Source organism: Anopheles merus, unplaced genomic scaffold (genome assembly GCF_017562075.2).
Source record: "Anopheles merus strain MAF unplaced genomic scaffold, AmerM5.1 LNR4000096, whole genome shotgun sequence".
Lineage (NCBI taxonomy): Eukaryota > Metazoa > Arthropoda > Insecta > Diptera > Culicidae > Anopheles > Anopheles merus.
In genome coordinates, this window is record NW_024427676.1 from 1 (window position 1) to 12,854 (window position 12,854).

General features: G+C 47.1%; 1 protein-coding gene, 2 long non-coding RNA genes and 1 pseudogene across 3 annotated transcripts; 1 reads left to right on the top strand and 3 right to left on the bottom strand.

The window, feature by feature from the left end:
* Positions 1-977: 977 nt before the first annotated feature.
* On the bottom strand, positions 978-3,523 carry LOC121601454 (aldehyde oxidase 1-like). The gene is made up of 5 exons (XM_041930277.1): positions 3,134-3,523; positions 2,150-2,196; positions 1,910-2,082; positions 1,578-1,854; positions 978-1,156 (listed from the first exon to the last, which is right to left on the bottom strand). The coding sequence occupies exons 1-5, from the start codon at positions 3,184-3,186 to the stop codon at positions 978-980; spliced, it is 729 nt and encodes a 242-aa protein (XP_041786211.1). The 5' UTR covers positions 3,187-3,523.
* Positions 3,524-4,008: 485 nt separating this feature from the next.
* Positions 4,009-12,030, bottom strand: LOC121601459 (annotated as a pseudogene).
* Positions 9,285-9,754, top strand: LOC121601460. Its single transcript, XR_006006106.1, has 2 exons — positions 9,285-9,419; positions 9,594-9,754. It is a non-coding gene; the product is annotated as an uncharacterized LOC121601460 (long non-coding RNA).
* On the bottom strand, positions 10,768-11,235 carry LOC121601461. Its single transcript, XR_006006107.1, has 2 exons — positions 11,102-11,235; positions 10,768-10,928 (listed from the first exon to the last, which is right to left on the bottom strand). It is a non-coding gene; the product is annotated as an uncharacterized LOC121601461 (long non-coding RNA).
* Positions 12,031-12,854: the final 824 nt, after the last annotated feature.

Here is a 12,854-nt window from a genome sequence, read left to right on the forward strand (position 1 = left end):
GGAAAAAAATGGGTGTTATGTGGGCATTAAAAATGGGCTTAAAATGGCGTTTAATCTGTTCATACTACCAATGCTTCCGTGGATCAATCTTGCCGATGGTTGAGTTCAGTTGCGTTGCAACAACAAATGCGGCGTACAGCTCCCCAGGAAATGGTGGAACATCGTTTGTGTACTTCTTCGCTTCACCGGACGTCTGGGCCAGCCCCTCCAGCTTTGGGACGTATTTCGTTACGGGCCAGTTTTTCTTGTTCGTATCGTAGTACTGCTGTCCGGACGATAGGGGACGCTGAAGCATAGCAGATCCTGATCGGAATCGAGGATCAAGCGGAACATTGTTATCTGTCGCTACGCTAACAGAAATTTGTAGAAGAGAGAAACTGCAAGACCGCTACGATATTCGGCTGATGCGTCCGGTAGGATCCAGTCAGGTTGTAGCTCCGATGCAAGTGTGTTGATTGCTTGCTGGATGGTGGTGTTATTGAAAAGCTGTTACCAGCAAGCAACTTTTCCGTGCGAGAGGCGTGTGTAAACTGTCGAATAAGATGCAGTGTATGTGAGTGCATTTGTTAAGGAAGGAGTTAAGGAGTTAAGGAAGATTTACTGTAATGCATCTTACCTTAGGATTGATGATACCCCGAAGCAGAGTATAGCCGACTTGACAGTCATTTTATCGCTGGCCATCCGTAGTAGAAACGCTGCATTTACGTAGGCGTGAGCGTTTTGGGCACGTGGTGCCACCCTGTACGATCGGAAAATCGTGTTGAACGAGTCAGTAAGGGGATGACACAACTTTCAGCAACTTCTTCGTCAGGTCCATCTGCGAATATTCCTGCGCAGTTTTTGCCTGGTACGTTGCCAAAGAGTCAGCTTTTGAAATGAAATAATAAAAGGCAATAGTTTGAGTGATTGTTACCTTTTCAGTAACTTCTGCTGTGTCAAGTAACCTTACCGACAATAAATTTTGCTCCAATAGCTTCTTAGAATGTAAACATCGGATGGAAACTGTGGGTATTGATTTTGAGGGTCAGATTTCCTGCAATCGTTCCAGCATTTCGTACTGCAGGATTTGCAATCAGCCGCAAGTGTCGAGCAATTTCTCCACAGTATCTAAAGTTTGGTCGTTTTTTGGCGGTTTTATCCAGTATCTCAATGAACTCTCAGCGTAACGTTCGCTCCGACGATCAGCTCTCCTGTTCGCAGAAAGTAGTTGCGAAGTTCCTCAACAGACGAAATGTCGATGAACCTTGCAGAGACTCACTACGCCGGTAGACACCTGTGATAAATCCATTGAATTATTCGTTTAACCAGAATGTTCAACAATTTTATGATGGTTTACCGTGTGCTGTATTTCCTGCCAGCAGCATATACGGCCGTGTTCCAATCTTGCTAAAGATGGCAATATTTCGGCCAGTGTATAAACCTTATGCCACTCTCGATCATCCCCAGCCACAAGGTGCACCGGGCGTCCCGGTTCGATGAGACTGGCCGCCACGGGGCACTTGGCCGAGCAGGCGGTGTTCATTTTCGGACAAATCTTAAGCTCCTCAATGTCAGGCAGCTCTTGCTCGGACACCGACGCAAGGACTTGAACGCATCGAGAATCGGACGATAGCCGGTACAACGACAGATATTTCCACCCAGCGCATTCTCAACGTCCTCCATCGAAACAGCTCCCTGCTTCGATTTCATCAAGCTGTACATGGTCATGACCATGCCGGGTGAGCAATAGCCACACTGGCTACCGTTCATGTGTGCCAAACGCTCCTGTATCGGGTGGTAACCGTCGCGTTTGTTGCCGAGACTCTCGACAGTTTTGACGTCCAAACCATGGCAAGCGAAGACGGGCAAGAGACACTAGGTAGATTTCGTTAGACTATGGCCCCCTAGGCTATTTTTGAAGTTCACTTACCGAGTTCGCGGACCAGGATTTAGTTTCCTTCGTAACGGGATGGAGCCCGGATACGTTCACGATGCACGCACCGCATCCTCCTTCAAGACACATGAACTTAGAACCGGACAGGTGTGCATGGTTTCGTATAAACGTATTTAACGAAGTGTCCAGTGAAAGGTTCTCAGTTTTGGCTGTAGGTATTTGGATTTGGTGTTGAAGTTTGCATTACATTTAAATTTGCATTTTAGCATCCATTACCTGTGTAAGCCATGCCATTGATGGTGAATGTTACTTCGGAAAGGGGACTAAAAATAGATACAGTGAAAAGATGCATCAGCACTGGAACGTTAGGAACAAGATAAAACACACACAAGAAACGGGATTTTCCAACGATGAAAGCCATAAAAACCCTTCCACCAAGATCGTATGCAAAATATTGCGTATAGCTCACCAACAAGTTTTGGCCACGAATGCGGACAGTTAAATGTCAACGTTTGAAAAAGAATCGATCATTAAAAAACCATAAATAACCAGTTTTATCGGAATAGAATCAGCGTACACACGTCCGAGTGAAAGGACGAGCGTTTAAGAATGAAGAGCTAAGTAAGGAAATTAAGAACAAAAGAGATCCAGAGTGAAGATCGTTAAGAACGAACATCAGTGGAATGAGATATGTGGAGAAGAAATGAAATATCACTTCAATTTACTGTGGATAAAATGCGTATTATATATTTCGGTCGTCTTAAGTTGTTAAAATTAGTGATATTTTTATTATTAAAACATACAACTAGTGTACGGAAGAATACTATATAACATCATGTTCAAACACAATTTACAGAAATACGTAGTTAGTCGTTAGCCATGTTTCAAACTATTTGACGCAATTTGTTTCATATAACAATACGTTTTTTTTATAACCAACCAACTTTTTCCTCTTGTATTGAATATTTTTTTCGAATAATGGTTTACAATTCACTCTTTTCGCACAGGGAGATGAGAGAACCACATCAGCATAAAGTTCTTATAGTTTTTGATCTTCTACACCTTAAATATGACTGTATCGCCTAGATTACCCAGTATTCAACATATACAAGAACAAAGTCAGATGTAATATTATTACTATTAATCATACTATCTTTACGGTATGAAATTCCAGTTAACATTTTTCATATGAATCTGATTTTTGTCATAAAATATTCGTTTTTGAGCCTACACCACATATATTACAGTAACGGGTACTACCTTTCAACTGAGCTCGAGTTACTCCAAAGATACGTTCCAATTGATGAAAGCATCTTAAACTGCTTTTCCGTACACCAAACTCTGTAAGAATGATAACCACAAATGAGGACACACTACCGTCCAAGTCTAACGATCAACAGCGACTGACTGTAGATTTCGGTTAACATCGTTTGCCGTTGCAGATCGAGATCCATTTTTTTTGCACGATCAACCCTTTTGAAAAAGTCCGCGCAGAGCCCCAGTGAAATTGAACGTGAATTTTAGGGATTTCTGCTATATTTAAATTTTTTTTATCAGAACATGGCTTATCGTACACCAAAAGAAAGGATATCCAATTCCCCAACTATCTAGACTATACAAAAAATTGAATTAATAAATTAAATGCATTTCCTTGTGATACCCCGCTTTGTTCACGGTGAAAAATATAATCATAAGAAAATGTATTTAATTCATTATTTTAATATTTTTTACATACTAAATAGTTGAGGAATTGAAAATACTTTCTTTTGGTGTACGATAAGTCATATTCTGATAAATATTCAATTGAATATAGCAACAAAAAAAAATTCACATTCACTTTCACGCAAGGTCTAAAGCGACCTTAATATGCGCGAGTGCGTAAGTGTATTGCTTTTTTGATACACAATACATTGTTTTAAATAATCTTCTGATGAATGTTTATATCCATAGCTGCAAATTTTAATATGGTTATCATAAATGGTTTGGCACTATTATTAATTTCAATTTTTCCAATTATGATCCTCGATAAAATTGTTGACAGATACAGGGTTGTCAAACCCAAGTCATTTGTTTACGACGATTGAGTCACTAAATATTTTCATTAATTAAATTAGATGTGAAACGCATGATATACAAATGTTTAAATGATAATGTTTATTGCATTTTTTTCTCTCTGCAAGAATAGATGTATATAATGTATACTCATAAATGAATATTTAATATCAATATCCAGCACCATATGTAAGATAAGGAAATCACTATCTTGATGTTAATTCAGTTTGTACTGCTCGATCGAATTCCCGGCAAGCAGATGTACCTGATCCGGCGTGGACGCGGTACCCATGGAGATCCAATCGTCCGCCAGTCCCGCATCCTTCCTAGCCGAACGCAATGCATTGCGCAGTGCAAATAGTACCACGATTGACATATTCAGCGCCGGTTCACCGGTTGCCTTGGACCGGAGCACACCGGCCGGATTGGAGCTCTTCTGCAGGAAGCGTACGCGGAAGTCCACCGGAATGTCCTTCGCACCTGGCGGCTTGTACGTCCAGGTACGGTTCGTAAGCAGGGCACCGTCCTCAGCATTGTATACCAACGCTTCAGTCAGCCAGTACCCGACACCCATAATGAACGCACCCTCAATTTGTCCAACGTCAATGCCGGGACTCAAGCTTTCTCCAGTATCCTCCAGTATATCGACGCGGCGCAGCTGCACATTGCCCGTGAGCACATCCACCTCCACCTCGGCACAGCTTAAGCCCCAGATGATGTAAGGCTTCAGCTCGGTCGCACGGTACTGATAGGTAGCGCACAGGTCCACATTGCCTGCGTAACAGAGCTGGGTAACGGTTTCCCACGGTGCGTCCTTATGCGCATCGCGTACCGGTTTGATGCGTTCGAGCAGTATCTCACACGCTTTCTTGACGGCCTGTAAAAGAGAAGATCAGATTAGATACGCTTAACACAACGGCTTACTTGCACACCAAACACTTACATAGCACACGGCCTCACTGGTCATGCTGCCACCGGTGACGATGGCGTTAGGCGAAGTCAAACTCGTCGTCGGCTTGATGCTGATCTTCTCCAGCGGCAGTCCGAGCACGTACGCCGCCACCTGGGCCGCCTTCGTGTTCATGCCCTGGCCCATCTCGATGCCACCGTGCGTTACCGAAACGGACCCATCCCGGCATGGATCGCTACGAGCGCATGCAACGCACCGAAGTACCCGAGCGGATAGCGCATCAGCGAAATGGCGATGCCACGCTTGCGCCACCGATTGTCCACATTGAACTGGTCGATCGCTGCCTTCCGCTGGTTGTACTCCACGTCCGCGCGGAACTGTGGCAGCAGCTCCCGCATCTTGCTACCCTCGGGCATGTTGGCCAGCCGCAGCTCGAGCGGATCCAGTCCCAGCTCCCACGCGACGTGCTCCATAATGTTCTCAATCATCGCGATGCCCTCCGTTGTGCCCGGCGCCCGGCACCAGGTATTGCTCGGTGCATCCGTTTTGGCCGCCTTGCCCACCACCTTCCACGTCTTGGTGTCGTAGCAATTGTTAAAGAACTCGGTCGTCGCCTCGCCGACCGATTCGTTCAGCGACGCGCCATAATCCTGCATGTAGTTGTTGGTCAGCTTCACGAACCGGCCGTTACTCTCCACGTCCACCTCGTAGTCGGCGATGCAGCCGTACCGCTTCCCGATCGAGCTCATGTTCGACTCGATCGTCAGCACGAACCGCACGGGGCGATTCTGCAGATGGGCGGCCAATGCGCAGGCACAAGCGATCTGTCCGGCGCGTGAAATCTTCGAACCGTAGCCACCGCCCAGCCGGCGGACGGTAAAGTTGAGGCTGTTCTCCGGCACCTTCAGCATCGATGCGATCGCCACCTGACACAGGTCGACCCACTGCGTTGAGCTGTGCACATCTATACCGTCCTCGATCGGTACGCACACGCAGGTTTGCGTCTCCATCGTGTAGTGGTACTGGCCGGCCATTTCGAACCGTCCCGTTACCTTCCGGGCGGCCGACACCTTCACACGGTAGCTCGATCCGCGGCGCGTTGTTGTGACGGGTTCGTCGAAGATGCGCGTTTTGGTTTGATTGTCGACGAGGGATTTGAGAGTGGGATAGATGGGTTGCGGCTGCGTGGTGCGTTCGTACAGAATGTTGACCAGGGTGGCAGCGTGATTGGCCTGGTTGAACGTTTCTGCCACGATCACACCGACGGGCTGGCCGTGGTACAGGACCTCACCGCTGCAGAAGATCTCTTCCACCTCCTGGTTGCCGAGGCTGGCGGGCATGAAGTTGTTCGTGCCGGGGATGTCTTTCGCGGAGTAGAAAGCAACCACGCCGGGATATTTCTGTGAGGGAAAGGACAACTTAAGAACTCTTTTTCTATACACCAAAAAGACCACTCTTCACACACTTACCAACGCATCGGTGGCATCTATTTTGCCGATGCGTGTGTGGGGCTTGGTAGCGATCACAAACGCGGCATACAGCTCCCCGGGCTGGACAGGCAAATCGTTGGTAAACTTAGCCTCGCCCGATGTTTGCGCGAGTGCCTCAATTTTGGGAATGTTCTTCGTAAGGGGCCAGTTACGCTCGTAAGTGTCGAACGACTGTTGGCCGGAGGAGAGTGGTCGCTCCAGGACGGTACCACCAGAACGGAAGGACGGTTTCACCAGTACCGTGCCGTCCGGGGCTACGTTCAGCAGATACTTGTAGTACAGCGCCATTGCCAGGTTCTTGCGATACTCGGACGATGCATCCGGTAGGACCCAATCGGGACGGATCTCGTTGCTCAGCTGGTTCATCGTGGCTTGGATCGTTTCTGCGTCGAACAGGTTCTTGCCCACAAGGAATGATTCCGTCGACGTGGCATGGGTGAACTGTTTGAGAGGAGAAGATGTCCTGAGTGTTCTGAGATTGTTTTCGTGGGGCTTTCGTGTAATTAGTGCCTTACCTCTGGATTAATTCCGCCGAAGCAGATACGTATCGACTCCACCGTCACACCGTCCTCGGCAAACTTGGTCAAAAAGGCACCGTTGACGTACGCGTGGGCATTCTGCGATCGTGGCATTACCTTGAACGATCGGAAGACATAGTGCGTGCCATCGAGCGCTGGCAGAGTGACCGATTTTAGCAGCTTTTTCTGCATATCAAGCTGGACGAACTCGGACGGCGATATGAGGCTCGTTTTTCCGCCCGCTTCAACTGAAGGAACAAATAACATTGATTAAATTACAGTAACATCTTTTCCGAAGAACGTCTTTGAAAGACGCAGCTCACCCAGTGTCAGCTTGGCACCGACCGCCTCCAAAATCAGATACATATCCGACGGGAACTCGTGGTGCTGGTTCTTAATGCTCAAGTTGCCCGCGATAGTGCCAGCACTGCGTACCGGCACGTTGGCAATTAGATCGATATGCTTCTCGAGCTGCTTGCAGTAGGCAAAGTTTGGACTTTTGTTTGCCGCGGTGTCCAGTATTTGCATAAACTCCGTCAGCGACACGCTGGCGCCGACCACCAGCTCACTATTGCTTACTGAGTGCGTGTGCAGCTCCTCAACTGCATTGATGTCGATAAACACCTGCAGCGATGGACTACGTCGATAGACACCTGTTCAAACAGATATGCTAATTAGTGTCGTTGGAAGCTACAAGTAGCTATCCTCCACTCACCGTGCGCCGTATTGCCCGCGACCAGCATGCACGGTTTGGTGCCAATCTGCTCAAAGATCGCAAAGATGTCGGCTACCTGCGACACCCGGTGCCATTCCTTCGCATCTTCAAACACCAACCGCACCGGACGCTTCGCTTCGGCACGATCCAGCGCCGACGGGCACTTGCCCGCACACGCACTTCCCGTTTTGGGGCACGTCTTGGTCAGATCTTCGATATCCTGACAGGCATCGAGCAGCTTCTCATCGGCATCGACTGCCAGCGATTTAAACGCATCCAGTATGGGCCGATACCCGGTACAGCGGCAGATATTGCCACCGAACGCATTTTCAACGTCCTCCATCGAGATAGCGCCGCGGTTCGCTTCCATCAGGCTGTACATGTTCATGACCATACCGGGAGAGCAGTAGCCACACTGCGTCCCATTCAGATGCGCCAACCGTTGCTGGATCGGATGGTAGCCATCCTTGCGGTTGCCAATTCCTTCCACCGTTAGCACGTCCAGCCCGTGGCATGCGTAGACCGGGAACAGGCACTAAAAGCAAAGCTCTTTTTGGTATCAAATCTGCTATGGAATGAAGCACCTAAAGCCTACCGAATTGACTGCCCATGATTTCTTCTCCTTGGTGACTGGATGCAGCCCGTTGACGTTGACGACGCAAGCACCGCAGCCACCCTCGAGGCACATGAACTTGGTACCGGTCAGTTGGGCATGGTTGCGGATGAACGTGTTCAGCGATGTATCGACCGAAATCTTACCCGCATCAACTGCAATCAAGATTCAAGATCGTGCAGTCAGACACGCTCACATCACATATCGCATCTTTTCTCAGCGCCAATTGCACCAACGCACTTACCGGTGTAGGGCTTGCCGTTGATTGTAAAGGTGACTTCCGTTAGGGGGCTGAGGGAAAAAAATGACCCACAACAACAAACCTATCATTATATGTCCATCGGGAGATGATTGTCATTGATAAGGGGGAGTGTGTGGAAGTGGCGTAACGCAAGAGTGTAGTATTTATTTACAATATTTTTTACTCCACTATAGAGTGTTTGATAGGAAGGTGGTATGCAGTTCGTGACATGATCGGTGCACTATGACGTATCTGCCATATAGGCAGTGCAGGATCTAGTCGTCCGTGCAAAATTGCTATCTACCCGCCGCTATTTCTCGGTCGCTTAACGACGCTTGTCACGTCGCCGGACGAGATTTATGGGCTGGGCGATGAATGCAACAAGTAGGAAAAAAATGTGCACAAACAACCGCAATCACGCAATTCCGTGTTCCACCAGGTTGTTGTCGTGTATGATTTTTTTTTTCTTTAAACATGTTCAATAGCTCAGCAACAGATGAGAAAAAAAACGACAGCAAAAAAGACATGACGAATGGAAGAGCATAACAAAACATAAAAAAACACACACCGACACAATCCAACAATAGCTCTCACACGCCAATTTTCGCGTCATGCTAAAGGGTGATTGTGTACATGGTGGTACGGTCCCTACCCTACTAGCAAAGAGAATGTAAAAGTGTGCGTCTTTCAGGCGAGGGGCATGTAGAAGCAGGGAGAGACGGCTGGAAATACGCGGAATTGCTAGGAGGCGAGAGCGTGTTTTGCTTTCTACACAGTTTTCGCACTTACACAATCACACATGTGTGAATGTGTGCGTTCACTTTCAGCCTGCGCGCTCAGTTTGGTTTTCTCGCAGCGGCTTGCTGGTGTCGGTGTCTCGCTCGCACTAGTGCAGCGAGTGTTCCTCGTGCGTTCCCTTTCTTGCTACCACACAAAATCGTCAGTACAGTTCAAGCCTTCGCAGCGTGAGGCCGCGCGCGTTTTAGCCTAAGTCCCGGGCGCTCGATGTAATTTGAAGTGAAGTGTTGAAGTTTTATTTATTTCAATTCACATTATTACGGCCTCGGTCGTATTTTCAAGTGTTGAAGTGTTGTGCGCATTGAAATAAAGCAGCGTTAATCTTTCATAATTCAACATGAATATGTAAATTATGCTGCTTTATTTCAATGCTTTTTTTACAGTATTCAACATACACAACATACAGGCAGTAAGGCGGGTGCTTGAAGTGACGATTTTTTTATTATTTATAATAAAAAATATGTGTGGTTTTGTGGCAAGATTGTGGTTAGCGATGTGTGGAACTGTGCCTTAAGTTTCAATAAAGTGTTAAAATATCAACCGAGCTTGATGTGTTTAAGTTTTATTTCGATGCATGCGATTTTATTACGCTGCAAATCAAAGTGAACGAAAGCGCACAGCGCACAACGCGCAACGAAAGAAACGAGGGGGAGGGGGTGTCCAGCGCTACGCGCAAAGTGCGGCAACAGCGCAGCGCAAACCGAAAAGAACGCGCGGGAAGGGGTGTTCAGCGCAGCGCGCAAGTGCGGCAACAGCGCAGCGCAAACCGAAAGAAACGGGAGAGAGGGGGAACAGCTGATCCGCGCATCCAGCGCATCGCGAGAGGAAAGAAACGGGAGGGAGGGGGTATCAGCTGATCAGCTGTTTTGTATCGCGAGAGCGCCCCGTGTAATTTGAAGGCAAGCGAGAGAGCGCTGCGCGCGCTTGCTCTCAATTCGGAAAAAAATCACTGCCGCTCGACTATGGCGGACAATACAAATTCGACCGAACCCCTTCTCCCTGTTTCTACATGCCCCTCGCCTGTAAATTTAACTCTCTTTGCCTGTCGGGTACCCGACAGGCAAAGAGAGTTAAATTTACAGGCGAGGGGCATGTAGAAACAGGGAGAAGGGGTTCGGTCGAATTTGTATTGTCCGCCATAGTCGAGCGGCAGTGATTTTTTTCCGAATTGAGAGCAAGCGCGCGCAGCGCTCTCTCGCTTGCCTTCAAATTACACGGGGCGCTCTCGCGATACAAAACAGCTGATCAGCTGATACCCCCTCCCTCCCGTTTTTTCCTCTCCCGCTGCGCTGGATGCGCGGATCAGCTGTTCTTGCTCTTTCGCGTTTCTTTCGGTTTGCGCTGCGCTGTTGCCGCACTTGCGCGCTGCGCTGAACACCCCTTCCCGCGCGTTCTTTTCGGTTTGCGCTGCGCTGTTGCCGCACTTTGCGCGTAGCGCTGGACACCCCCTCCCCCTCGTTTCTTTCGTTGCGCGTTGTGCGCTGTGCGCTTTCGTTCACTTTGATTTGCAGCGTAATAAAATCGCATGCATCGAAATAAAACTTAAACACATCAAGCTCGGTTGATATTTTAACACTTTATTGAAACTTAAGGCACAGTTCCACACATCGCTAACCACAATCTTGCCACAAAACCACACATATTTTTTATTATAAATAATAAAAAAATCGTCACTTCAAGCACCCGCCTTACTGCCTGTATGTTGTGTATGTTGAATACTGTAAAAAAGCATTGAAATAAAGCAGCATAATTTACATATTCATGTTGAATTATGAAAGATTAACGCTGCTTTATTTCAATGCGCACAACACTTCAACACTTGAAAATACGACCGAGGCCGTAATAATGTGAATTGAAATAAATAAAACTTCAACACTTCACTTCAAATTACATCGAGCGCCCGGGACTTAGGCTAAAACGCGCGCGGCCTCACGCTGCGAAGGCTTGAACTGTACTGACGATTTTGTGTGGTAGCAAGAAAGGGAACGCACGAGGAACACTCGCTGCACTAGTGCGAGCGAGACACCGACACCAGCAAGCCGCTGCGAGAAAACCAAACTGAGCGCGCAGGCTGAAAGTGAACGCACACATTCACACATGTGTGATTGTGTAAGTGCGAAAACTGTGTAGAAAGCAAAACACGCTCTCGCCTCCTAGCAATTCCGCGTATTTCCAGCCGTCTCTCCCTGCTTCTACATGCCCCTCGCCTGAAAGACGCACACTTTTACATTCTCTTTGCTAGTAGGGCCCTGTTTCTACATGCCCCTCGCCTGTAAATTTAACTCTCTTTGCCTGTCGGGGTTGGATTCGGGTTTGAAACCGGTCTCAAGAACTGCTGTGTTTTTTTTCCTGCCACACTCTCTGCGTGCGGACGAGTGTAATGGATAGAAACGAGATGGTGTAGTATGATGGATTGCACGGTTCGCAAACATGATTGGATGGTAGTTTCGGAGCACAAAGCCACCACACATACACACGCACACTTTTGGCTAGGAATTTGAACTTTCACAGCAGCATCCCTTACCTATCGCCTTCCGAACTTCCCCAAATGTAGCTACCGAGTGTTGAGAACATTGCCTTAATTTAATCTCTTTTTAGTACACTTTGGGTAGAATTGCTATAAAATGCGAAAGCTGTGAAATTGTCCGCTTCAAGGACAAACAGCAATAGGAGGGTAATATGAATACGAAGCACCAGAAGAAGCAACACTAAAAGAACTGCACAAAACAAAAAACAGACGCGTAACAAAACACGAGGGACCGACGCTAGAGACACGTTCCTCTCACTACGACTGATCGTGAGCGAGTGATGATCACATCGCGCAAAAAGGGTTTAGGTGCTGTGTTGATAGAGAGAGGGAGAGAGTCAAGATTTGCGCGAACGTGTGAGGTTCTTGTTGCGCGAGTCGCAAAAGTAGACAGTTCCAGTGGACGCAGTCTCGTGTTTGTTTCAAAGGGTCGCGATGTGCCTTGTGACACTAATCAGGGACGAGGTGAAACATTGCACGCACCTTTATTTTGGATGGCTTTTGAAAGAGACCTGTAAATCTGAAAGCTGCAAATTTAGTTTCATATGATACACAAAATATTCATTTTTCAATAACAATTCAAGGAACATAGAACGTTACAAAAAAAAGTATTTTTAACTTTCATTGCATTAAGTACCACTGGGTGAAGAAATTAATGAATGGTTCTCTCCCTTGCAAGCTGCAGTTCTCACCTCTCTAGAAGCATGATTGCAATGCACTCGCCCCTTCTTGCCCTCTCCCAACATGATAATAACCGGTTACACCAGCTCAGACGGTGCAGTTTGCTTGATGGCCTTATCAGCTGTTTGTAAAGAAAAAGATGAATCATGTCTATATAGCAAAGCCATTTTGCGGGTTCACTATCCGATTCCATGCCAGACTGCTCGGTAATGTTGCTTGATTGGCTGTGCTCATTGATCGACCGAACACATCAAAGAAAGTAATTGCATGGTTTGGTGCAATAATGCTCTTTAGTACACTGTTTACCAGTAGAAATTAGTTTAAAAAAGCTAATGCAATCAATACTGATTGCTTTAATGACATTGTTATGACGACTTTAGGGATGGAACCTTATGATCACTCCTAAACACTAGTGCGTGTTGCATGCTGATTGATT